General features: G+C 53.4%; 1 protein-coding gene across 2 annotated transcripts in view; it reads left to right on the top strand.

The window, feature by feature from the left end:
* The first annotated feature begins 636 nt into the window (after positions 1-636).
* POM121 (POM121 transmembrane nucleoporin) overlaps positions 637-26,135 on the top strand; it is a 37,556-nt gene continuing 12,057 nt past the window's right edge. The window contains exons 1-5 of one of the 2 annotated variants that reach the window (XM_051835454.2): positions 637-786; positions 20,218-20,433; positions 20,701-20,859; positions 22,526-22,606; positions 23,437-23,608. In XM_051835454.2, coding sequence (XP_051691414.2) covers positions 20,369-20,433; positions 20,701-20,859; positions 22,526-22,606; positions 23,437-23,608 — 477 coding nt within the window. In that variant the 5' untranslated portion in view covers positions 637-786; positions 20,218-20,368. Of the gene's footprint in view, positions 787-18,958; positions 19,571-20,217; positions 20,434-20,700; positions 20,860-22,525; positions 22,607-23,436; positions 23,609-26,135 lie in introns of those variants that run through there. The other variant, XM_051835453.2, reaches the window with a different exon arrangement.

Here is a 26,135-nt window from a genome sequence, read left to right as displayed (position 1 = left end):
GCTGGTCAAGCCGCTGCCTAGTCATCCCCTAGGGGCACTGGTTCGAGTCCCGGCTGCTCCTCTTCCAATCCAGCTCTCTGCTGTGGCCTGGGAAAGCAGTGGGAGATGGCCCAAGTGCTTGGGCCCCTGCATCTGCGTGGGAGACCTGGAGGAAGCTCCTGGCTCCTGGCTTCAGATCGGCGCAGCTCCAGCCGTTGCGGCCATCTGGGGAGTGAACCAGTGGATGGAAAACCTCTCTCTCTGTTTCTCTTTCTCATTGTCTATACTCTAAAATAAAATAAAATAAAATAAAATAAAAAAGATATAAAAAATAAAATAAATGAAATAAAAACAGTGGGGAATCTCCAGCTGTACTAGGGTGCTCCCTCCCCGGAAGCCCCTCAAGAGCCGGCACCTGCTGGGGTGCTACTCAGTGGGGATCGGGGCGCCCGGGGAGCCAGCGGCTTGGAGGAATTCACGCCTCCTAAGGGACGTGAGAGTTCCACTTGGGAAAGAAGTCATCGGACTGGGTTCCCCGAGTCGGCGAGATGACGACCCGCTCCCCTCTGGGCCTCATTGCCTGGCAACCGGCGCGACGCGCACTTCTCGCGGGAGACGCCCTCTGTGACGCGATAAACGAGGTGCACGTCGGGAGCACGCGGTGCACGTCGGGAGCACGCGGTGCCCTCCGCCTTCAGCGCTGGCCGCGGCCGCTGGGAGCTGCGGGTCGGGCGGGCCGGGGAGGCGGACGCCGGGTCCGCCGGGTCCGGGCCTTGCGGTGCTGCCGCCTGGATGTCGCAGGGCCAGGTAAGCCGGTTCCAAACCTGGGAGCCCGTCTCGGCCTGTGGTGGGCGCCGGCGAGGTAGTGGATGCCGGCCTTGCAGGGGTCGAGGGAGAAGGAGGGTCCAACGCCCCAGGAGGAGCCATGTGCGACTCCCTCGGGTTCCGCGACCCCAGTTCCCTGTGCCCCGATGCGGCACCATGGTTACCAAGATGGTCTGCATGGCTCTCAAATGCTCCTGTGTGCCTCCAGATGGAGGCAGCTGGCATTATTATTATTATTATTATTATTATTATTTAAAGAGTTTTAGAGAGATATCTTCCATCACTGGTTCACTCCCCAAATGGCCGCACCAGCCAGGGCTCGGCCAGGCACGAGCCAGGAGCTCCATCCGGGTCTCCCACACAGGTGCAGGGGCCCAAGGACTCGAGCCATCTTCCACTGCTGTCCCAGGTGCATCCGCAGGGAGCTGGGTCGGAAGAGGAGCAGCTGGGACTCGAACCAGCGCCCATAAAGGATGCTGGCATCGCAGGCGGCGGCAGCTTTACCCGCTACACCACAGCGCCAGCCAGCCCCAGGGCGGCTTGCTGTGCCCGTTTTCCACCTCAAACTACGTCTGGATACGAAGTCGGCTGTGGTAGCGGCTGCCTGTCTTGGGTCCTTGTCACTAAGGCCTGAAACGGACGGAGTTGGTGCCTCGCCAGCCACATGGCGCTGGGAGGTGCGGCCCTAGTCAGCTGTCTCCATCACTCAGTTCCTCTCGTCCCCTGGGCTCTCTGCACCCCCGCCCCCACCCCTGCATGTGTATTTTAAATGGCGTCTATCCCAACAGCCTCCTCTTTGGTCCTTGTCTTTCTCTGCTGTTGTTCAGCCTACTGAATCTGGTCACGTCTCCCACGTGGGTGACAAGAACCCAACTGCTTGACATCACCTGCTGCCTCCCTGAGCAGGAAGTCGGAGCCAGGACTCAAACCCAGGCACCAGCATACGGGGCTTATGGGTGCCCCAGCCGCACCTTCCCTGCCTGCCCCTGGGCGGCTTTCAAAGTTCAAAGGGCGGAAGGCGCAGACGCTGAATGGGGAGTTTCTGACTTTCCAGCCCTGTGACGGTCTTTCCCTTTACCTCTTTTTGAATACTGTGCTTCCGTCGGAAAGTAGGTTCCCTTTTTAAGTAGGACAACGTTTCCAAACCACTGCAGTCAATGGCCCAACCTGGGTATTTTTAGCCGTGACTCCCACGCTGCTGAGCCATCCCACAAAGCCTTCATTCCATGCTTCTGTCGGAACGGGAACGTGTGTGTCGCATGCATTTGAAAGTCACTTGCTGCCTGTCGGTTCTGTGGTTGACACCGTTAGGCGTGAGAATAAAGCAGGGAACTAAAGGCCTTATCCGCGTGAGGTTGACGGTTTATTTCAAGAATGGATGGGCACTAAAGCAGATGTGTAGGTGGTGATGGTGACCATGGGAAACAGCAGAGTAGAAAGTCGCTGGTTTTCATGAGGTGGTCAGGGACGCCCTCCCTACACCCAGGTAGGAGCAGGCCATGCTGGCTGTGATGATACAGAGAGATCTTCATCCGCCGATCCGCCCCCCACATGCCTATAATAGCTGGGACTGAGCCCGGAACTCCACGTGGGCAGCAGGGACCCAAGAGCCTGCACCATCATCTGCTGCTTCCCAGGTGGATTAGCAAAGAGCTGGATCTGAAGTCGAGCAGCCAGGAGTCCAACCGGCGCCCATATGGGATGCCGGTGCTACAGCCAGACATCATTTTACCCACTATCCGCAGTGCCAGTCCCTGAGACAGAGATCTTTAAGTCCCCAAGTATAATTGTGTATTTGTTTATTTCCCCTTTCAGTTCTGTGAGTTTTTTTGAATTTTTTCATTTTATATACACACACACACACACACACACTATATATATATATATATATATATATATATATATATATATATATATATATAAAAGATTTATTTATTTGAGAGGTAGAGTTACAGACAGAAAGAGGGAGAGACAGAGAGAGAGGTCTTCCATCTGCTGGGTTCACAACCCAACTGGAACCAACCAGTGGATCTGAAGCCAGGAGCCAGGAGCTTCTTCCAAGTCTCCCACGTGGGTGCAGGGGCCCAGGGACTTGGGCCATTTTCTACTGCTTTCCCAGGGCATAACAGAGAGATCAGAAGTAGAGCAGCTGGGGCATGAACTAGCACCCATATGAGATGCTGGTGCCACAGGCGGAGGCTTAGCCCACTGTGCCACAGCACCCGCCCGTCTTCATGTGTTTCGAAGCTGCACTGGCGTATTACCTCGGGATTGCTCGGACCCCTTTCCTCATTGTCCGTGGCTTTCCTTTATCTGAGGGACACTTTGACGGTTAGTAGGACTATTCCAGCTTTCTCCTTACTGGTATTCCCAGGATGCCATGTTTATCCTTGTTTCCTTTTAACCTAGGTAGACCGTTTTATTTTAGGGACCTTCCTCCTTGCACCTACATACATCATCATATTGATGGAGGCCTCCAGTGGGGTTTTCATTTCTGTTAAAGTACTTAATTTTGGCTTACTTCTATAATTCTTTTTATTGATCTTCTCATTTTGTTCATCCACTATTTTCCTGACTTTGAGTCTCTGTATTGGGCATATCTGAGATGAGTTATCTAAAGTTGTTGGATGATGGTTGGACCTTTAGCCTAGTAATTTTTTTATTTATCAAAGTATTTTAATAAAGAAACATACAAATAAATTACTACCTAAGTTTTTGTGCAATTAGCATAACTCTTTAAACTTTTGAAAACCTGTTTTTAAAATTTTTATGGAAAGTTTTTATTTAATAAATATAAATTTCGTAGGTACAACTTTTGGAGTATAGTGGTTCTTCCCCCCATACCTACCCTCTCACCCCCAAACCATCCCACCTCCTACTCCTTCTCCCCTCCCATTCTTCATTAAGATTCATTTTTAATTATCTTTATATACAGAAGATCAACTCTATACTGAGTAAACATTTCAACAGATTGCACCCACACAGACACACAAGGTATAAAGTACTGTTTGAAGACTAGTTTTACCGTTAATTCTCATAGTACAGCTCATTAAGGACAGAAGTCCTACATGGGGAGTAAATGCACAGTGACTCCTGTTGTTGATTTAACCATTGACACTCTTATTTATGGCGTCAGTGATCACCCGGGTTCCCCGCCCGCCCCCCGGCTCCTGACTGCAGCTTCCTGCTCACACAGACCCTGGGAGGGACCCTGGGAGGGCTCAGGTAACCGGGTCCTGTGGCCCGCGTGGAGACCTGGATTGAGTCCCAGCTGCTGGCTTCAGCCTTAGCCCAGCCCTTGCCAGTGCAGACGTGTGTGGAGTAAACCGGCAGATGGGAGCTCGCTCGCTCTCGCGCGCTCTCTCTCTCTGGGTTTCTCCATGTCTCTCAAATAAATAACTCTTGAAAACATTTTCCTAATAATGTTTTAGTCTGAGCAGACAGTCTGGGCTTCCTCAGAAACAGTTTCTGTTGAATTCTCCCTTTCTTCCTGAGGCAGGCTGTAGTTACTTTGTTGAGTCATAATGTGTCAGAATGTGGTAACAAGCCCCAGGGAGTTGCTAAATTTTGCTTGCTAAGGGCTGGAGCTCTTCTTTTATTACTTTTCCAAACTGTCTTTGCAAAGTATAAATTCCTTGTGTTTGTGTGAAAGAAAAGCATGCATAGATTTCAGCGTGTATTGCAGAACAGACACCTTTTAATTCATTTTTCCATGAACTTGTGCAGTGCCCTCATGTGGTCACTGAAGTTTCTGTCCCATTATCTCTGCAGCCGGCTGGTGACCACACACAGATTTCCCTAAATGTCCATCTCCAAACAGGGCAGGCAGAGGCGGGTTCTGCCTTGTGAAATCTGAATGGTGCCCCAGGAGGAAGCCACTGCTGCTGAGGGAGTCGAAGTAGCCAAGGCCGGCATCTGCGCTGGTTCTCTGAGAGCCATCAGACTGACCAAAACGCAGAAACCGGAACTTCCAGGGCCTCCTCTGCCTGCCCTGGCATCACCCACTGCGGCAGGGCTGCGGACTGGGAGGTGCTGCCTGCTTTGCCCGTGCCACTCGTGAAGGACCAGACCTCTCTCCCTCTGTCGCCCTGAGTACCCCTCTGGGAGTTGGGAGTTCCTGGTCACGTTCCCGAATTCCAAGCTGACTGATCATGTCACTCCTTCCAGCTCAGCCGTGGCTTCCGTGGAGGAACGGATCCCCGTGGCCTCAGCTCTGCTGCCTTGAGTGATGGGTGGGGGGGGGGAGGGGTGGTGCTGACAATCTCTGTCCTTTTGATTGATGTGTTTGGAAGATTTATGTGTAATATAATTTTGGAGGGTCACTGTTGTAGCACAGCGAGCTAAGCCGCCACCTGCAGTGCCGGCATCTTGTATCAGAGTGCCAATTTGAGTCCCAGCTGCTCCGCTTCCAATCCAGCTCTCTGCTAAATGTGCCTGGGAAGGCAGCTGAAGATGGCCCAAGTATTTGGACCGCTGCCACGCATGCGGGAGACCCAGATAGAGCTCTGGGGTTCAGGCTTCAGTCTGGCCCAGCCCTGGCTGTTGTGGCCATTTGTGACATTGTTGTCCTAAATATCACCTCTGGGAACCACATGGGATAATGTTACAATCTTACTGTCTTCCATCTAAACCCATTTTTTTAAATTTTTATTTTATTTTTTAAATTTGTTTAAATTTGTTAAATTTGTTAAAGATTTATTTATTTGACTTGAAAGTCAGAGTTACACACACAGAGAGAGAGAGAGAGAGAGAGAGAGAGAGAGAGGTCTTCCATCCGCTGGTTCACTCCCCAATTGGCCACAATGGCCAGAGCTGCACCCATCCAAAGCCAGGAGCCTGGAGCCTCTTCAGCATCTTCCATGTGGGTGCAGGGTCCCAAGGACTTGGGCCATCTTCTACTGCTTTCCCAGGCTTCAGCAGAGAGCTGGATCGGAAGAGGAACAGCTGGGACTCGAACCAGCGCCCATATGGGATGCCGCACTGTAGGCGGTAGCTTTACCCACTACACCACAGTGCTAGCCCCCTAAACCCATTTTTTTAAAACTCCAGAGATTATACTCACCCAGTTATTTACCCTCATTATTGGGTTTTCTCCACTCCCGATGCTCCAAGTTATTGTTTCCTTTCCACTTCTAGTGGAGCAGGTCTGATGCGAGCAGTCTGTTCGTGTTCCTTCATCCCATAATATCTGTATTTCATTTTCATTTCTGAAAGATATTTTCAGGGGAAATAGAATCCTGAGTCATCAGTTATTTCCTTTCAGAATTTTAAAAATGTTTCGTAGGGACTGGCGTTGTGGCATAGCAGGTTAAACTGTCTTCTGCAATGCTGGCTTCCCATATGGGGGCCAGTTCAAGTCTTGGCTGCTCCATCTCTGATCCAGCTCCCTGCTAATGTACCTGGGAAAACAGCAGAGAATGGCCCAAGTGCTTGGGACCCTGCCACCCACGTGCCACCCTAGCTGCTTTCAGGATTTTTTTCTTTATCTTTAATTTTCATTTGATTGTGATGTGTCTGGACCCTGATCTGTTTGGGTTATCCCGTCAGAGTGCGCTCATGTTCTTGAATTGGCAGGTTGATGTCCTTGGCCCAGTTGGGGAAGTCTTCAGCCATTTTGTGGAATGCTTCCTGTGCGCCCCACTCTTTCCTCCTCTCCAGCACACGAGTGGGCAGCCTTTGCTGTCTCACGACCATGTATTCATTCTTCTCTATGTTTTCTCCTCTGGTGGTCAGACTGAATAGTTTCTGCTGGCCTGCCTTCAAGCTCAGTGACTCTTTGGGTGTATTTCCATCCAGTTTGAGCCCATCCAGTGAGATTTTTACTTTGTTACTATAATTTTTAGTTCAGAAATTTGAATTTAGTTCTTTCTTGTGTCTCTTATGGGACTTTTTCAGTTTGTTTCGAGAGTGTTCACTTAGTGACGTTCTTAAGCTCTACGATCCTTATTCCATAGCTCCTAACACCTTTGTTGTTGTCCTGCTTTATCATCTTAAAAAAAAAAAAAAAAGATAGACTTGGGGCTGACACTGGGGCGCAGTGGATGGAGCCTGCCCCACCGTGTGCTGCCCAGCTCACTGCCGTGTTGGTTCTGACTGTTGTCACACGTGGGCCAGCTGGAAGGCACTGCCAAGACTTCAGACGCTCAGTTTAAAAAAAAAAAATCCCTTTTTCTAGTTCCTCACTCTATCTGAGAGGGGATTGGCATCATTTTTTTTTTTTTACTACTGTTCAGTTGCTGCGGGTTAAGGATAATCAGGAGGGCTCTGTCCCACCGCCTAGCTTCCGTGCGTGCAGGGAGGGGAGAGCTGCCTCCTTGGGTGGGTACAAGGTCAACACAGCTTTATCTGTGGTCTCTGAAGTGCCTGGAGGGAGGGGAAAGGCGTGGCTTCCTCTCAGAGGGTTCTGGCCTGTGATTTGGCTTCCTCTTCCCAGCCATTTGACTCAAGGGAATAGCAGTTGCTTTTCTGCTGGGTTGAGCTCTAAGCTCCTGGCTTCAGCCTGACCCAGCCCAAACTGTCGAAGCCATTTGGGGAGTGGACTGGTGGATGGGAGATATCTATCTCTGCCTTTCAAAATATGTACATTAAACATTTTCATTGTCGTGGTTTTTTTACATTTATTTTATTTATTTGAAAGAGTTAGAGAGGGCCGGCACCGTGGCTCACTTGGCTAATCCTCTGCCTGCAGCATCGGCATCCCATATGGGCACTGGGTTCTGTCCCGGGTTGTTCCTCTTCCAGTCCAGCTCTCTGCTGTGGCCCGGGAAAGCAGTGGAGGATGGCCCAGGTGCTTAGGCCTCTGTACCTGCATGGGAGACCAGGAGGAAGCACTTGGCTCCTGGCTGCGGATCAGCGCAGCTACGTCCATCGCGGCCATTTAGGGAGTGAACCAACAGGTGGAAGACCTCTCTCTTTCTCTCTCTCTCTCTCTCTCTCTCTCTCTCTCTCTCTCTGTAATTCTGTCAAATAAAAAAGAGAGAGAGACAGATAAAGACAAAGAGAGGTGTTCCACCTGCTTGTTCACTCTCCAAATGGCTGCCATGGCCAGAGCTGAGCCAATCCAAAGCCAGGATCCAGGAGCTGCTTCTGGGTCTCCCACATGGGTGTAGGGGCCCAAGCACTTGGGCCATCTTCCACTGTTTTCCAGGTCATAGCAGAGAGCTGGGTCAGAAGTGAAACAGCTGAGACTTCAAACAGCCCCCATAGGGGATGCCAGTGCTGCAGGCCAGGGCTTTAGCCTGCTGTGCCACATTAAAAACGTCTTTTTAATGAAGAAAACTTTAAATAAACTTATCCTTTAAAAATAATTTTCTTTAAATTTTACTTGAAAGGTAGAGCAACAGAGAAAGAGATTTTTCCTCTGCTGGTTCACTCCCCACCGGGCCTGGCTGGGCTGAAGCCAGAAACCCAGAACTCAATCCTGGTCTCCCGTGGGGGTTTCAGGATCCCCAGGACTTGAGCCCATCATCTGCTGCCCCCCAGGGTGCACTTTAACAGGAAGCTGGATCATAAGCTACTCTGCTTGTAGCTGGAACTTGATGCAGACACTCCTGTAAGGGGTACAGGTGTCTTGAGTGCCTGTTTAACCTCTGTGCTACAACATGTGCCCCAAACTCACCTTTTAATTCCATTTTAAAGACAGACTTATTTATTTGAAAGGTAGAGCATTCGAGAGGGAGGGAGCGAGGGGGAGGACCTGCTGGTTCACTCCCCAAATGGCTACAACAGCCAGGTCTGGGCCAGACCAAAGCCAGGAGCTGGGAACTCTATCTGGAGCAGCGGGACTCCAGCCAGCACTATGACACGGGACCCCAGCAGCGTGAACCGCGGCTTGACCCCACCCCTACCTAGAAACGTTTGGAGGCGCCCCCTTGTGGCATTTTACACTGTCGTCTTGGGAAGCGGCAGGAGGAAGGCATGGCTTCTTATTTTCGCAGCCTCACATTCAAGGTGCTGGTGTTGAAAGTCCTGCTCATTTGTGTGTTAGGCCTCCTGGTCCCGCTGTGTAGCCAGCAGTGAGTCTCAGCCCAGTGCACGGCCCAGACCCTCCTGCCGAAGGACCTGCCCATTAGCCCCGTCTGCCTTTTCATGCTGGCTCACGAGCCACGCCCCCCCATCTTCCTCATCTGGCCGATTCCCTCGGGGCCTCCTCTGCCTGTGACCAGCCTCGGCCTCTCCCCTCCCGGCTGGGTTTGCAGCAGGATTGCTGGGAGGATTAAACAGGAGTATAGGTCTGGCACATGCAGGGCCTCTGGCCTAGAATAAGCTGGCATTGCATAGCAGGGGCTGTTTATAGCCCTCGCTCTGGCATGGCCTCAAACATCGCCCTGACCGTCGATGGCCTCCCGGCAGGCAGCACCAATACAGGGGAGTCAGACTCCTGGGAGCGCCCGCTGGAGAGGGAAATGGGCACTCATGCACCAGTGTGTGAATGCGCATTGAGAGCCCTCCGTCTGCTGTGCCCTGTGTCAAGGAGGGAAGAGGGGAGGCCGTCCACCCTCCAGGGAGTGGGAGCAGCTCATGGGAGAATGCACTTAGCCGGTTGCTGTGAATGTCAGACGGCCTGCAGGTTCAGTGGACACCAAGTGCTGTCAGTCACCCCCTGCCCCACCTCTGCCCCGTGTTTGGTCTCAGAGAGGGGCAGCTGTCAGGCCGTCTCAGAAGACCTGTGAGTGAGCAAAGGCCTTGGTGGCAGCAGGAGGGGCGGAGTCAGCCTGGCAGGCCAGAATCTGGGTCATGTGTCTGTCTGGGTCACGTGACCCCACTAATGCCACTGCACAAGATCCTCCGCCATCTGGTCCCCAGGGGATGTCCAGTTGTGTCCCCAGGCGAGCGGGTGATTGTGTCTGATACAGTGTGTTAACACCTGCCACTGAGGCACCGGGCTGATTCTCTTTTCTTTTCTTTTTTTTTTTTTTTTTTAAGATTTATTTATTTATTTGAAAGAGTTACACAGAGAGAGAAGGAGAGGCAGAGAGAGAGAGGTCTTCCATCCGCAGGTTCACTCCCCAGTTGGCCACAATGGCTGAAGCCAGGAGCCAGGAGTTTCTTGCAGGGCTGAAGCTGCACTGATCCGAAGCCAAGATCCAGGAGCTTCTTCCAGGTCTCCCACATGGGTACAGGGGCCCAAGGACTTGGGTCATCTTCTGCTTTCCCAGGACACAGAACACAGCAGAGAGCTGGATCCGAAGTGGAGCAGCCAGGACTCAAATCTGTGTCCATATGGGATGCTGGCACTGCAGGTAGTGGCTTTATCCGCTAGGCCCCAGCGCTGGCCCCATGGTGTAGATTTTCAAGACAAACTCCTTGAATGTGACTCGGGAGAGGAGACCTGCAGCTCAAGACACACTCAACCCAAAGTACAAAGTGAGGAAGGAAACTCCGCTCACTCCTGATATGAACTGAAGAGAAGTGGGGAGAGTACAGGATGGAAGCCACACGCTGCCTTTTCCCATCTCCCTGCCCTTACGGTGTTGCTGCTGCCCCTCGTACCGTGTCTGTGCACCCAGAGCTGCTGCTGTAGAGAGGCAGAGGCAGCCGCGGCGTGGTCCCTGTGTCCCCGTGTCCACAGTCGCCGTCCTTACCCGGAGGAGACTGGGCAGACTTGGTTTCCCGTGTCTCCTGTCCTGGGCCCACCAAGGAAGGGCCGCCGCTACAGCTTTCTCGCAAGGTCCACCCGGTTGGGAGTGGCTTCCCCCACTGTCCTCTCTGGTCTCCCTGTGCTAAGTCACTGCCGGCTGGAGGCTTGCTGTTCTGTGCAGGGGCACCGGCACAGAAGGCATGACCTTGGGCACAGGTCATCGTGCCCTCTCTCCTCCTCCTGCACCACATGTCCCTTGCCCCCAGCGCTGCAGGCAGAGGCCTAACCCACTAGGCCAGAGCACCAGCCCCTCTTCTCTTGTTTCAATATGGCTGACACATAGTTGCTATCCACGTGCAAGCAAGCTTGTCCCTGTTCCTGCTTCCAGGGTGGGTCCTGGCCCGCTGTCCCCTGCTTATTATCTCGATCCGTCTGCCCCAGGAATCTCTCCTATTCAGACCTATGGACCTGTTGGTGAGAGAAGCAAATGGCTGTTTTTGCCATAATTTTTGTTGTGTTGCTTTGTATTTGCAAGTTAATGACAGAAAAACAGAGAGGTCTTCCACCCACTGGTTCACTCCCGAAATGCCCTCTCAACAGCTGGGGCTGGGCCAGGCGAGGCCAGGAGCCGGGAGCTCCATCCGTGTCCTCCACATGGGTGGCAGGGACTCAGGCATTTGAACCTTCACCTGTGGATGCACATTTGCTGGAATCGGGAGTGGAACCATGGGCTCCAGGCCAGGCACCCTGATACGGGATGTGGGTGTCCCAAGCAGCGTCTTAACCACTGCACCTCAAATGCCTGCACCCGCCACGTTTTGACTTCCTGGGTGGTGCCTGAAATAGACTAGGAGTTAACCCATTCTATACATTTGATAACAGTCTTGATAGAATAAATTCAAACCTTAGGCGGCGTGGTGTTTGTTCCCCAGGACAGTGCTTGGCTGTATTTGGAGGTTGGGGTTAATAGATGCCACTGTGCCATTATAGGGAAGTGTCAGGCCGCCCTCTAGTGGGAGGAAGCATGATAGCGTCCTGCTGTGCGCACCCTAAGGCCCACTGCATCTCTAGCACAGAGAAGGTGCCGCGGCTCCCCCACTTCCTACCCAGCTTCCTGCTGATGCACACCTGTCTCAGCTGCTCAGCTGTGAAACACAGCCACAGGCAGTACGTCACGAGTGTGTCTGCGTTCTGAAGACTTCTTATTTACAAATCAGCCGGCTTGCAGCCTGTGTGACCCCTGCTACAAATAATAATGGGGACCTTTCTAGCCAGGTTCACCAGGAACCTCCCCTTGCTGAGCCCCAAGGGCCCCTTAAAACTGTTCTGTTAGGAAGCATTTCAAGCCTCAGAAAGGCGGGCAGAATGATGCAGCCAAGGCCCTGCATGCATCCCCCAGATTTACCAAGTGTCAGGTTTCAGGTCCCTCCCCCTCCTCCAACAAACTCATCTTTTAACTCCATTTTCCAAAGTGTCTTTTTAAAAAGATTTCTTTGTTTTTTATTTGAAAGGCAGTTATATAGAGAGAGACAGAGACAGAGAAATCTTCTATCTGCCAGTTCAGTCCCCAAATGGCTGCAATGGCTGGAGCTGGGCCAGACCAAAGCCAGGAGCCAGGAGCTTCCTCCAGGTCTTCCATGCAGGGGCAGGGGCCCAAGCATTTGGACCATTCTCTGCTCTTTTCCGAGGCGCATCAGCAGGAAGCTGGATCGGAAGTGCAGCAGCCAAGTCTCAAACCAGTACCCATATAGGATGCTGGCATTGCAGGTGGAGGCTTTACCTGCCCTGTTGCAGGTGTTTTTAAAAAAATGTGTTGGAGTGGGTGCTGTGGTATAGTGGGTAAAGCCACCACCTGCAGTGCCCGGAAGCCCATATGGGCGCCAGTTCGAGTCATGGCTGCTCTCCTTCCAATCCGGGTCTCTGCTATGGCCTGCGAAAGCAGTGGAAGATGGCAGCCATCTGGGGAGTGAATCAGCATATAGAAGACTTCTCTCTCTCTATCTCTGCCTCTCTTAACTCTGCCCTTCAAGCAAATAAAACATAACAAATTTTAAAAATAAAACTGTTGTAAAAACAGTAACGTGTTGAGGCTACAGTGAAATTCTCCTGTGTACCCCACTTGGACGCCATCCCCTCTTCCTCCCACTTTCCAGAAGCAAACAGAATGTGGATGCTGTTTTCTCCCCACACAAGCACGTGTGCCCTTAATGCACACGTCAGCAGCCATATTAGGTGTGGTGGTGTTCGATGTCCTCCCACTTCCATCTGGGGAGTGAACCCGTGAGCCCCGCTGTCTCCACCTCTCTCTAACTCTTTCAGATAAATAAGGTAATGTTTTAAGCACTATGGCTTCCCCTTGCTCTGCCTTTCCCTCATATCACTGGCCCATGTGGCCAGGAGCTGAGGCCGCGTGCCCATAGCCTGCGAGGAAGTAAGGCCTCCTTCCAACAGCCATGCTCTTGTGGGCCGTCCTGGGAGCAGCAACAGTGAGCTGTCTCGGGAGCAGATCCTAGGGTTCCACTGGGGCATGCGACAGCTGTGGCCCTGGCTGGGATCCTGGCAGACTTCTTCTGGAGGACCCTCAGCCAGTCGCACACTCTGTCCACTCCCACGGTCCTGACTCGCAGCAGCGAGTGGTTGGTTCTTACCAAGCTGCAGAGCTCTGGGCAGTGTGTTACATGCTGTTAGATCTGCACCCATGCTCCAGCGTTTTCCCCGGTGCACTGCAGAGGTGCCATGTAGTCAGCTGACCACATATGGGCGCCAGTCTTCTCCTGGACGCTGCTGGGTTCCACGGAGCAACATGCTGCCTTGATTACTGTAACTCCTGCTGTTGACGTAAATGCTGCTGCTGTTTATTGTAAAAAATTCTTTGTTTCTTCTAAGTTCTTTGCATATCCCTATGAAGTTTAAATCATACACGTATATATATAAAGCCTTGCTGGGCTTTTGATTGAGTTTGGCCAGAATCTTTAGATCAATGTAAGAGTAATGGCTGCCTAGGGGCCCACGCCGTGGCTCACTTGGTTAATCCTCTGCCTGCAGCGCCGGCATCCCATATGGGCGCCAGGTTCTAGTACTGGCTGCTCCTCTTCCAGTCCAGCTCTCTGCTGTGGCCTGGGAAAGCAGTGGAAGATGGCCCTAGCCCATGGGCCCCTGTACCCTTCTTCCTGGGAGACCAGGAAGAAGCACCTGGCTCCTGGCTTTGGATCTGTGCAGCTGCAGCCACTGTGGCCATTTGGGGAGTGAACCAGAGGATGGAAGACCTTTCTCCCTCTCACTGTCTGTAACTCTACCTCTCAAATAAATAAAATCTTAAAAAAAAAAAAAAAGAGTAATGGCTCCCTGAAAGTATGGCATTTTTCAATCCATAAACATCTTCTCTCTCCATTTACTTATATTTTCTTTCATTTCTCTCAGAAATGTTTCTCAGACTTAGTGTATTTCTTTAGCTTAAAGATCTTGCACGTATCTTGTGAAATTTATCCGAGTATTTCATGTGTTCATGCTATTATAATGGGTATTTTTAATATAAAATTCCGATTTTTTCTTGTTAGAGAAATACAGTTGATTTTTGAATATTAACTCCTCTGTTTCTGGTAACCTTGCTAAAATCACTCATTAGTTCTAGCGAATTTTTGTGCTTCTGTGGGGAGAGGGCGTTTATTTTTTATTTTTTGTAGATTGCTTAGGGTTTTCTGTGAACTCGATCAGGTCATCTGCAAATAAAGGACATTTTTACATTTTACCCTTTTCCTTGAAAAAAAGATTTATTTGTTTGAAAAGCAGAGTGATAGAGAGGCAGAGAGAGAGAGAGATCTTTCATCTGCTGATTTGTTCCCTGAATGGCCACCATAGCTGGGGCTTGGCCAGGCTGAAACCAGGGACCCAGGTACTTAGGCCATTTTTTTTTTTTTAAAGAATTATTTATTTTGAAAGGCAGAGTTACAGAGCAACAGAGGCAGAGGCAGAGGCAGAGAGAGAGGTCTTCCATCCACTGGTTCAATACCCAGATGGTGCCAGCCCTGTGGGGCATCTTTTTGATACTGATTCTTTAAAGTTTCTTAAGAAATCTAGCAACTAATCCTCTCTTGAGTCTATGTGTTAAACATTTTTTTTTAAGATTTATCTATTTTATTTGAAAGGCAGAGTTAGAGAGAGAGAGGTCTTCTATCCACTAGTTCACTCTCCAAATGGCCACAATGACCAGAGCTGAGCCAATCTGAAGCCAGGAGCCAGGAGCTTCTTCCAGGTCTCCCACATGGGTGCAGGGGTCCAAGGACTTGGGCCATCCTCCGCTGCTTTCCCAGGCACATTAACAGGGAGCTGGATGGGAAGTGGAGCAGCTGGGACTCAAACTGACACCCATAAGGTATGCTAGCACTGCAGGTGGCGGCTTCACCCACTCTGCCACAGTACCAGTACCCACAGTACCCATTCTTTTTCCTGGCTGGGCTTGGCTTTTGTAGGCCTGTGTTGTCCTTTACCATTCAGAAGTGTTACATGTTCCCGTGATCACATTTATCCGTTGTTCACTAAACCATCTGTAGTGTCGTGTACGTCTGTACGTCTGTATAGTGTCTGTTCGTCTCTGACTCCTAGACACAGAGGCGCTCCGGGCTCAGACCGTCATTCCCGGGCGTCTCACTCAGCGTCCCACCACTGGTATGCGGAGGCCTTTTGTCTGTAGCTCCTCCACAGAGCCCCAGCTGCTCAGGGTAAGTTAAAGAACCCTTGCTGGACTCACTGCCATCTTCCTTCTTCCCTAATTGTCCAAGTCTTGACCCGGAGTCTACAGTCACCCTCCATTCATTTTAAACCCACTAAGGGGGCTGGCACTGTGGCATAGCAGGTAAAGCCGCCACCTCACACAGGCACCAGCTCGAATCCCGTCTGCTCCACTTCTGATCCAGCTCTCTGCTATGGCCTGGGAAAGCAGTGGAAGATGGCCCAAATGCTTGGGCCCCTGCACCTGCGTGGGAGACCTGGAAGAAGCTCCTGGCTCCTGGCTCCTGACTTCGGATCTGCGCAGCCCTGGCTGTTGCGGCCAACTGGGGAGTGAACCAGCGGATGGAAGTCTCTCTCTCTCTCTCTCTCTCTCTCTCTGCCTCTCCCCTGTGTAACTCTGACTTTCAAAGAAATAAATAAATCTGTAAATCTGCTGCCCCACAACACTGGATTTTTTTTTTCTTCAGCAACACAGCCCACCCACCTGTTTTTTGTTTTTGTTTTGTTTTGACAGGCAGAGTGGACAGTGAGAGACAGAGAGAAAGGTCTTCCTTTTTGCCGTTGGTTCACCCTCCAATGGCCGCCATGGCTGGCGTACCGCGCTGATCCGAAGGCAGGAGCCAGGTGCTTCTCCTGGTCTCCCATGGGGTGCAGGGCCAAGCACTTGGGCCATCCTCCACTGCCTTCCCTGGCCACAGCAGAGAGCTGGACTGGAAGAGGAGCAACCGGGACAGAATCCAGTGCCCTGACCGGGACTAGAACCCGGTGTGCCGGTGCCACTAGGTGGAGGATTAGCCTAGTGAGCTGTGGCGCCGGCCCCACCCACCTGTTCTTTTCCAATGAAGTCTTATATGAAACCCCAATACTTTAAACAGAGAGAAACAATTGCTGTAGGAACGGATTGGGAAAGAGCTGGAACCCAAACTGCCCTTTCTCCTGTGTTTCTCCAGAGGGGCCTCTACTGAGCCCTGCTTACTTTCCAAACCCCCTACTCTCCCGCCATACTGAACTATTAGGAGACCCCTCTTCCCACCGCCCGAGGTGCCCAGACACAGCCTGGGGCTCCAGCAAGGAGCAGGGGGAGGTGACCCAAGTCTGTGTCCTGGACCAGTCCTGGAGAGGAGTTCTGTGCTGACTTCAGGGGTGAGAAGGGGCGGGGGTTGGTTGAGGGCCAAATCTTGCTTGGTGGAAAGTGAAGCAAGCACCATTCTGCATTTCTGAGTCCACTCTGCAGCAAACGTGGGCACTCGTTTCACGGTATCTGATGCTGACCGTGTATGCCAGATACTTCTTTTTTTTTTTTTTTTTTTTTTTTTTTTTTTGACAGGCAGAGTGGACAGTGAGAGAGAGACAGACAGAAAGGTCTTCCTTTTGCCGTTGGTTCACCCTCCAATGGCCGCCGCGGCCCGCGCGCTGCGGCCGGCGCACCGCGCTGATCCGATGGCAGGAGCCAGGAGCCAGGTGCTTTTCCTGGTCTCCCATGGGGTGCAGGGCCCAAGCACCTGGGCCATCCTCCACTGCACTCCCTGGCCACAGCAGAGGGCTGGCCTGGAAGAGGGGCAACCGGGACAGAATCCGGCGCCCCGACCGGGACTAGAACCCGGTGTGCCGGCGCCGCTAGGCGGAGGATTAGCCTAGTGAGCCGCGGCGCCGGCCCTATGCCAGATACTTCTGCTCCACCGAGGACGCTGGGCTCTGGCCTTGGCTGGGGTCACCCACAGTTGACAACCAGACATCCTCTCCACCAGTGCAAGAGTCCTTGAGCCACTCTCCGAAGAAAACAGGGACTTCTGAAAAGTCCTTTACAGACAGAGCGTATGCACACGGGACAAGCGGCTCTGAGTTTCTGGGTTGCTAAGGAAACCCGCGGGGTGGGCACTGTGGTGCTGCAGGCCAAGTGGTTGCTTGGGACACCGGCATCCCATACAGGGGCCCTGGTGGGAGCTCTGGCCACCCTGCTTCCCGTCCAGCTCCCTGCTGTGCGCCTGGGAGGCAGTGGATGGGGGCTGCTGTACTTGTTCCTGCCACCCAGGGAGGAGCCCGGGTTGAAATTCCTGGCTCCTTGCCTCAGTGGCGCGGCCACGTGGGGACTGAACCAGCAGATGGAAGATTTATGTCACTCTTGCCTTTCGAATAAATCAAATTTAAAAATCTTGGGGGGGCGGTGCTGTGGTGCAGCGGGTTAAAGCCCTGGCCTGAGGCACCAGCATCCCATATGGGCACTGGTTCTAGTCCCGGCTGCTCCTCTTCTGATCCAGTTCTCTGCTATGCCCTGGGAAAGCAGTAGAAGATGGCCCAAGTCCTTGGGCCCTGCACCCACATAGGAGACCAGGAAGAAGCTCCTGGCTTTGGATCGGTGCAGCTCTGGCCATTGTGGCTATCTGGGGAGTGAACCATTGGATGGAAGACCTCTCTCTCACTACCTCTCTGTAACTCTTTCAAATAAATAAAAAATAAATCTTTAAAAAAAACTTGGGGGGCGGGGAGAGGAACCCAATTAAGGGGCAGTCAGCTCCTCCTCCTCTCTGCACAGGGGTCCCTCGTCTGGCTGGAACTTGTTCCAGCTGGTTTGTCAGCTCCATCCCGAGCGGCTTCCCTGCCCTCCTTCCCCTCTTCATTCTGTTATGCAACCACAACTGCGGGGCCTGCTTCCTGCACCAGGAGGAATTGTCACGCAAAGCAATTTATCTGCAGCAAAAAAAGGAATCTGAGGGGAATCTTCCCAAAGCCTCCGTTGTTTTAGGAGGACTGACTATGTAAGAAGGGGCGTTCTTGTCAGAGGGAGGGGTGGGCTCCAAGGTAGGCTGCGTGTTGTGGTGATGAGGCTGACGCTCCTCCAGGGGCCACGCTCGGGAATGACAGGTGGATGCCCTTAGCGCCGTCTGCGCCAGTGCTCTCCTGCCAGGTAAACGAAAACCTGAAAGAGCTTTGGACGCCGTCAGCTGCTTCCACGGTTTCCAAACAGAAGCGAGTTCCAGTAAAGACTTCTGGGCTACTGAGGGCACTGGCTGGTGACAGTCCCTTCTCTCTGCGCGTCTGCTCGCACCCGTCACACACACGCGGAGTTGTGCACCTTTCTTTCCCCACTTAACCGGAGAGCCCTGAAGCTCCGATCTGTCCTTCCCCCTTAAGTCCTTTAACGCCTGTCGACGGGATGGATGAATCAGTGAGGAAAGCCGAGCCAGGCCAAGGTCTGCAATGGCAAACCACCAGGTCTTTAAAAACAGCTTCCTTAAGGCGTAGCTCGCAGGGTCGTGCGACCAGCACCACGCCGTAATTCTGAAACACTTTGTCCCCTAAATCGGAAACCCGTGAACCAGGAGCGGTCGCTGCCTGCTCGCCACCCTGTAGACCCCGGCAACCGCCGATTCCCCTTTCTCAGACGGACCGCAAACCCTCAAAAACCGCCCCTCGTCTCGGGGACCTGCAGGAGCACCGTCCGGCTGGGTCCGCAGTGTGTTCAGAGCTAGATCCCCGCTGCCGAGGCGGGGCGCGGCGGTCCCGCTCGCCACCCTTGCGGTTCGCCGTCAATCCCCGTTAGCTGCGAACGCTCCGTCGGAAAACCGGGCTAACTGCGAAATCCCGCACCGCTGCGAGCAATTGTGCTGAGTGCCCGCCGCCCAAGACGTGTGAGCGCAGGGTGCTGGGGAGAGCAGCCTTCCGCAGCGTCGAGTCCTTAGGCGAGTCCTCCGCGGACGGTGCGCGGGACACCTCCCGCAAGCAGCCCGCACTTTCCCGAACCCGGTCGGGAGCGGGCGCGGGCGTTGCCGGGCAGGAGCGCTTCCTCCGGAGGCGCCGCGTCCGAGTCGCGCGCGCAGTGACGCATCCGGCGCGCGGCGCGGTGCACGCTGGGATATTTAAGTCTTCTCCGCGGCGCGGAGCCGCGATGTCTCCGGCGGCTGCGGCGGCTGGAGGCGAGCGGCGGCGGCCCATAGCGAGCGTCAGGGCCGGCCGGGGCGCGGGCGGAGGCTGGGGCCGCGGCGGGCCGGCCTGGGCGGCGCTGCTGGGCCTGTCGCTGCTCGGCCTCGTGCTGTACCTGGTGCCGGCGGCGGCCGCGCTGGCCTGGCTGGCCGTGGGGGCTACCGCGGCCTGGTGGGGATTGAGCCGTGAGCCCCGCGGTTCGCGCGCCGTGTCCTCGCTCGTCCGGAACGCGCGGCGCCAGCGAACGTTGCTCGCTTCGCCCCCGGCCAAGGCGGCGGTAAACGGCGATCTCCTAGAGCCGCGGACCTTACTCGAGGGACCCGACCCCGCCGAGCTGCTGCTCATGGGCAGTTACCTGGGCAAGCCCGGCCCGCCGCCCGCGGCCCGCGCGCAGGAGGGCAGGGACCTGCGGGAGAAGCCGGGCCGCAGCCCGCCCGCCCGCGCCGGCGCGCCCGCGCCCCCGGCGCCCCGCACCCCGCAGGCTTACCCCTCCTTCTCCTCCCCTGTTCTCCGACCCAACAGGCGACCCTCCTACAGGTAGGACACGCGGCCCACGGCCTCCCCCGGGCGGCTCGGCCTTGCCCTGCAAACCGCGACTCGCGTGTGGTTTTGTGCTTTTTACCGAAAACCGTGGTGTGTGCTGGCCGCCCCCGGGCCTCCTATCCCTGTAGGAACGAGAGACCGTGTGGCCAGAGCTCTCCCTCCCACTTGCAACTCCTGCACTTCAGTGTGGTCTTGATTTATCCGAATGTTTAGTAACCCCCGACGTGTCCCTGCTGGTCCTGTCGCGTGCTGGCTGCGGCCTCGTCTGGACCAGAGGTTCTGTTCGCAGAGCTCCGGGAGGGATTGGAGGCAGCACCTCTCAGATTTAGTTAAAGAAACGTTTTCGTTTGGTTCCGGTAGCCGACAAAAGGGGGATGGGTTAGATTTTTGGTGCAGAAGGCGTGCCTGGGAGTGGGTGCGGTAGAACCCCTCCCTGCACGCCCCGGCCGCACACCGCCCTGCCACTGCTCCCTGACTTGTTTGGGCAAGGTTTTAATTTCCCTCTCAGATGGTTGAGGTCTGAGCCCGTGCCACCCTCTGCCCTCAGCTGGAATGGGTAGGGGGCGTTGCCATAGAACCATGGTGGTGTGGGTCGCCTGGGAATCGCGCGGGCTCACGCGGGCCGTCTCCGTTGCCGGCAGGGACTGTGGGACTTTATCGAATCGGTTCGTAATTACGCCCCGAAGACGCTACCCGATCCAGCAAGCCCAGTACTCGGCGCTGGGAGTGCTTCCCACCGTGTGCTGGAATGGTTGTCCCAGGAAAGCTGTGCTCTCCGTGCGCAATTCCAAGATGGTGTGTAGCCCAGTGACCGTGCGGATAGCCCCTCCCGACAGCAAGCTGACCCGTCCTCCGCTGTGAGTACCTCCGTCTGCGGCCACCACCTTCCGCAGTCCTGCTCGTGGCCAGCAGCCGTGGAGCCAGAGGGAGTAGCTACTTATCTGAAAGAGAAATCCTAAATTCTAGTGGAACGCCCATTTATCATGGTCTTGCCGGTCGCTTTAGGTTCTGGGGGCACTACACTCTGGCGAGTCGGTGGGCCCCCGGTTTCCAGGGACCGCACCTGTGCCGTTCGGAGTGGGGAGGGAGCATCTTCACTGTTTGGATCTCGTCTTCCATTCCAGCCCCGGGCAGACCGTCGACGCAGCACTGGCCTCACCGGCAGCCAGCGCCCCAGACCCGTGTGCGAAGGAGACTGTGCTGAACGCCCTCAAAGAGAGGAAGAAGAGGACGGTGGAGGAAGAGGACCGCCAGTCCCCAGATGGCCTGGAGAATAAGAGAAGGTGACAGGGCAGTGGGTGCTGACAGGCTCACGGGCCCGCAGCTCCTAGCAGCTTCCGCTGGAGAGCCTTGGCTACTCCCCAGCCTGGCTTTCGGAGAGGAGCCTGGCGACAAGGACAGGTAGAGGCCGCCCGCTTCCCAGAGCACAGGGCAGATGCGTTTTCCTGCGTTTTTTTTTTTTTTTTTTTTAAAGATTTATTTTATTTATTTGAAAGAGTTACAGAGAGAGGAAGAGACAGAGAGAGAGGTCTTCCATCCAATGGTTCACTCCCCAGATGGCTGCAACAGCTGGAGCTGTGCCGATCCGAAGCCAGGAGCCAGGAGCTTCTTCCTGGTCTCCCACGCAGGTGCAGGGGCCGAAGGACTTGGGCCATCCTCCACTGCTTTCCCAGGCTATAGCAGAGAGCTGGATCGGAAGTGGAGCAGCCGGGACTCGAACCGGTGCCTATACGGGATGCCGACGCTTCAGGCCGGGGCTTTAACCCGCTGTGCCACAGCGCTGGCCCCAGCTCCTACATTTTGATACAGATGTGTTCAGTTTTCTTTTCACACCTTGCCCTCACAGCTGTGTGCTTGGCAGTTATTTGGGTAATCACCAGTTAAATCCTGTATTTATGCTGAAGGAAACGCTTGTCCAGGAACAGTGAGCACCAGAGTAAGGCAGGCGGATCAGCGATGAGCGTGAAGCCAATTTCCCTATTTGGTTTTCATGCTAATGTAGTAAAAATGGAGTCTGTTTCCTGAGCGTGGGCAGAACGGAGGCTGAGTGGCCAGTTGGGTGCAGAGCACTCTGCGGCTGCCCAAGGAGCCACTTCAGGATTTCGCTCAGTTTCCGATTCAACAGGCACTTCCTGAGCACCCACTGTGTGCTGGGTCACAGTCCAGGCACCGTGGACAGAGCAGGAACAAGACAGAATCCCCATTGTGAGACTTTAGAGGGAAATGGATGAAGTGGCCAAACGAGCTCCCTTGGCTAAGACTTGATCTCGCACCTCTTCTGTGCGCTCACTAAGGAGAGGGTGGACCCCCAGCAAAAAATAGGATTGGCCCACTTCCTCGCCCGGACCATTCTTGTGCGATGGTTTCCCAGGGGGCCGTCTTTGGGACTGTAAAGGGCAGAGTTAAGTGACAGCGATCTTACTAAGTACATTGTGTCTGTAAAATCGGAGGATCGGTCATACTGCCTGGAGGTGGCCAAGTGAGCAGTTTGTGCCGTGGTCGCAGCTGCAGAGGGGTGGGGGTGGGGGCGGAATGACAGCTTCTCGCGCTCTCCACCTGCTGCTTTTGCCCAATGCTGGTGAGCCTGTGGCTGAGGGCTGTGCGTTAACTTTCCTGTGATTTGGCTGTGGACTTGGTCCCTGAATTGTCTTTGTTGTTTGTAATGTGTGAGCGGTGAGGTGCTAAGTGCTGGATGGTGGTGCTTTTATGGGAAGTTGGCAAGGGGACAGCTGATGCACTGGGTAGTTCTAAAGGACGGGAAGTGTTTCCATCCTGTCCTCCCTACCAGGACCAATCTTAGATTGTGTTTACCTTTCAGGAGCGTAGGGGTTTGGAAGAGCACAGAACCTGTGCTTTGTAGAAATAATCTGAGGCTTCAGGCATGTAAGAATGTGCTTTAGGGGGGGAAATGTCTTTATTCTGTCACTGAGAATTCTCTGATTCTTACAGGCGCCATGATAGCAGTGGGAGTGGCCACTCCGCCTTTGAGCCGCTGGTGGCCAATGGAGTCCCCGCTTCTTTTGTGCCTAAGTAAGTGACAGTCCTTGGGGAAGGGGAGCTGTTTCCCTGTAGATTTCTCTCTGAGTCCTGCATCCTTGTAGGGTCACGTCTTTGAAATTGGGAACATTTATAAACAAGGATGAGCGGGCTTATACAGTGGAAAACATGCATTAATACGGAATTAAAATGCTTGCACATTAAAGTTTTAAAATGCATTGGATGAAGAATTGAGTGGAAGGGAAGTGGTGCAGAGAGAGTTAAATGTACTTGACACGCACAGTTTGAGTCTGGAGAGCAGAATGACTGCTGAACAAGCCAGTGCACTCCTGGCTGTGCCCGGAAGGAAGAAAGGGGAGAGCGAGAACACGGGCACAGGCGTGTCCTTCGTGCAGACTGTTCCGGCGTGTTCCACTCAGTGCTGCGCTGCTCAGGGGAGGGGCTTTGAGAGTGTAGAGGTGCTGGCCCAAAGGGGAGGAAGTGGGGGAAGGGTCACAGCCTCTGGCCCCCAGAGTAAAGGCGGTCGCGTGGGAGAGGCGGACTCACTTGCTGGGTTTGGCTCTGAACGGATCGTGGTGGAGTTGAAGGAAACGTGTTTTAGTCCAGTATGAGAAGTTGTGGTTCCACGGGTCGCTCTGGGAGATGGCGTTGTCTGTGCTGTGACAGACGCTGAGGGCTGTCCCACAGGATGGGGGTGTGGGAATTCCAGTTCTAGGCTTAGAAACGTGGTTGGTTACTCTTAATGCAGATTGTTTGAAAAAAAAAAAAAAAAAAGTACTTTAAAAAAAGTAACTTGTCATGCCCATGGCTGACACCTTAACGTTGATGTTAACAGTACATTTATGTTTTTTCCCTTTTGTTAGGCCTGGGTCTTTGAAGAGAGGTCTGAATCCCCAAAACTCAGATGACCACTTGAATAAGAGGTCTCGCACCTCTTCTGTGAGCTCTTTGACCAGCACGTACACAGGTGGCATCCCCAGCTCCAGCCGCAACGCCATCACCAGCTCCTACAGCTCCACCCGGGGCTTCCCACAGGTACAGTAGCTGCTCTTGAACGTGTGGGACGTGGGTCCTGGGGTCTGTTAGCTGGAGAGCAGGAGTTTGCTCACCGCCTGCTGTCTGGCTGGCACTGAGGATCATCTAAGGCAACAGGAGACACAACTCCTTGAATGGCACAGAATAGAACCCCAGCAGGGGAGCCAGTGTGTGTGTGCCCCTGACGGGAGGCAGAGCCGCTTTGTAGGTGATGTGCGTGCAGTCATGGCACTGATTTGATAAGATCGAGTCCAGCCTGCGTCGGCTCATCAAAGGTTAGAACTTGGAGCTTTCAGTGAGGAGGAGCTGCTAACCCTCTTAGAGGAAGGAGGTTGGAGGGGTGGGTTCATATCTTGGCTCTGACCCCTAGTTTCCGAGTAGGTCAGTGAAACTCGGGTTTCCCCGCCTGAAGTGGTGTTGTGCCGGAGGGGTGCGGTGCCTGCCATCCATCTCTCCGTGCGGAGCAGCTGGGGACACGGGGTGGGAGGGGAGAACATTATTTTTTAGCATCAACCCTAATAACTATTTTCCCTCTTCATAAAGCCTCATATTAGTTAATGTCATTCCACCTTCAAGTCGCCTTTATTACAGTCCTTTTGAATCAGGAGCCCAAAATCAGTTCCTTACGTTTGTTCCTTGTCTGTAATACTTCTACTCTCCTTTTTTCATGCTTTTGTAAAAATGAGTTGTTTTCTCCTATGAAATTTCCCACATTCTAGGTTCAATCCGCATCATCTTGACATTTTTATTTTTTAAAAGATTTATTTATTTGAGAGGTACAGTTACAGAGAGAGACACACATACACACAGAGAAAGGTCTTCCATCCACTGCTTCACCCCAATGACCACAGTGGCCAGAGTTGGGCTGATCTGAAGCCAGGAGCTTCTTCCAGGTCTCCCAAGAGGGTGCAGGAGCCCAAGCACCTGGGCCATCCTCTGCCACTTTCCCTGGCGCATTAGCAGGGAGCTGGATCAGAAGAGGAGCAGCTGGGACACGAACTGGCATCCGTATGGGATGCCGGCGCTGCTGGTGGAGGCTTAGTTTACTGCGCCACAGTGCCGGCCGCATCGTGCTGTCACTTTAACAGGCGCAGTGCCCTATTTGTCATGCTCGTTGGATCTTGGCCTTGACTAGGGTTAGGGTCAGTATTTGGCCGAGTGCTTTGTAGGCGATGCTAGTTTCCTGTCGCATCACTTCCGGCAGAGGCTGTCTGGTGATTGGCATGCTGGCCCCTGGGTGCAGGTGTCGTCAGTCGGGTGTGTTGCATGGATTTCCTGCAAGCTTTTCATCTGATTTGGGCAGCTGTTTGCCATTTGTACCTCACACCATTGTTCTGTTAGGTTGCAAAATGGTGGCATTCTGATTCTGTCATTGCCCTTGCATTTATTTTTTTTTTTAAAGATTTATTTATTTATTTGAAAGAGTTACACAGAGAGAGAAGGAGAGGCAGAGAGAGAGAGAGAGAGGTCTTCCATCCAATGGTTTACTCCCCAATTGGCCGCAACAGCTGGAGCTGCGCCTATCCGAAGCCAGGAGCCAGGAGCTTCTTCTGGGTCTCCCATGCGGGTGCAGGGGCCCAAGGACTGGGCCATCTTCTACTGCTTTCCTAGGCCACAGCAGAGAGCTGGATCAGAAGTAGAGCAGCCAGGTCTCCAACCGTTGCCCATTTGGGGTGCTGGCGCTTTAGGTCAGGGCATTAACCCATTGTGCCACAGCGCCGGCCCCGCCCTTGCATTTATTAACTGAAATGCTGGACTCATAGGAAAGTGTTGATGCCATACCTAATTCTAAAGGTGACTGTGAGGTTTTTGCTATTGATTATCTTAAGTTTGTATAAGCATTTCACATTTTTCCATGCCTTGTACTTACTCCTTGTGATGTGCAACCTTTTCCAACCTTGGCTGACAGGCACCCTCTCCCTGGGCTCTTGTATCCTTTGGTTTGGACGCCAGCAGTCTGCTAGAAGGCTTCACTGTTTGCACCTGGACTGCAGGTAGCTTCAGCAGGTGGTTTTGCTTGCTTCTGCTCGGAAGTGGTGTTGAGAGACTGCATTCTGGGTTCTAGGGGAGATAAGATATAGATCAGAAAGAGGACTCTGTGGCTGGCGCTGCAGCTCACTAGGCTAATCCTCCACCTGTGGCGCCGGCACCCCGGGTTCTAGTCCCAGTCGGAGCACCGGATTCTGTCCCAGTTGCTCCTCTTCCAGGCCAGCTCTCTGCTGTGGCCCGGGAAGCAGTGGAGGATGGCTCAAGTCCTTGGGCCTTGCACCCACATGGGAGATCAGGAGAAGTACCTGGCTCCTGGCTTTGGATCAGCGCAGTGCGCCGGCTGCAGCGGCCTTGGGGGGTGAACCAATGGAAAAAGGAAGGCCTTTCTGTCTCTCTCTCTCACTGTCCACTCTGCCTGTCAAAAAGAAAGAGGACTCTGAATCATTCGTTCGTGTATTTCAGGTTCTGATTTTCTTCTTTTTAAAGATTGATCTATTTGAAAGGCAGGGTTACAGAGGGGGGAGAGGTCTTCCATTCA

This window comes from Oryctolagus cuniculus, chromosome 19 (genome assembly GCF_964237555.1).
Source record: "Oryctolagus cuniculus chromosome 19, mOryCun1.1, whole genome shotgun sequence".
In the NCBI taxonomy this organism is placed as follows: Eukaryota; Metazoa; Chordata; class Mammalia; order Lagomorpha; family Leporidae; genus Oryctolagus; species Oryctolagus cuniculus.
This window is presented reverse-complemented; position numbering and strand designations above follow the sequence as displayed.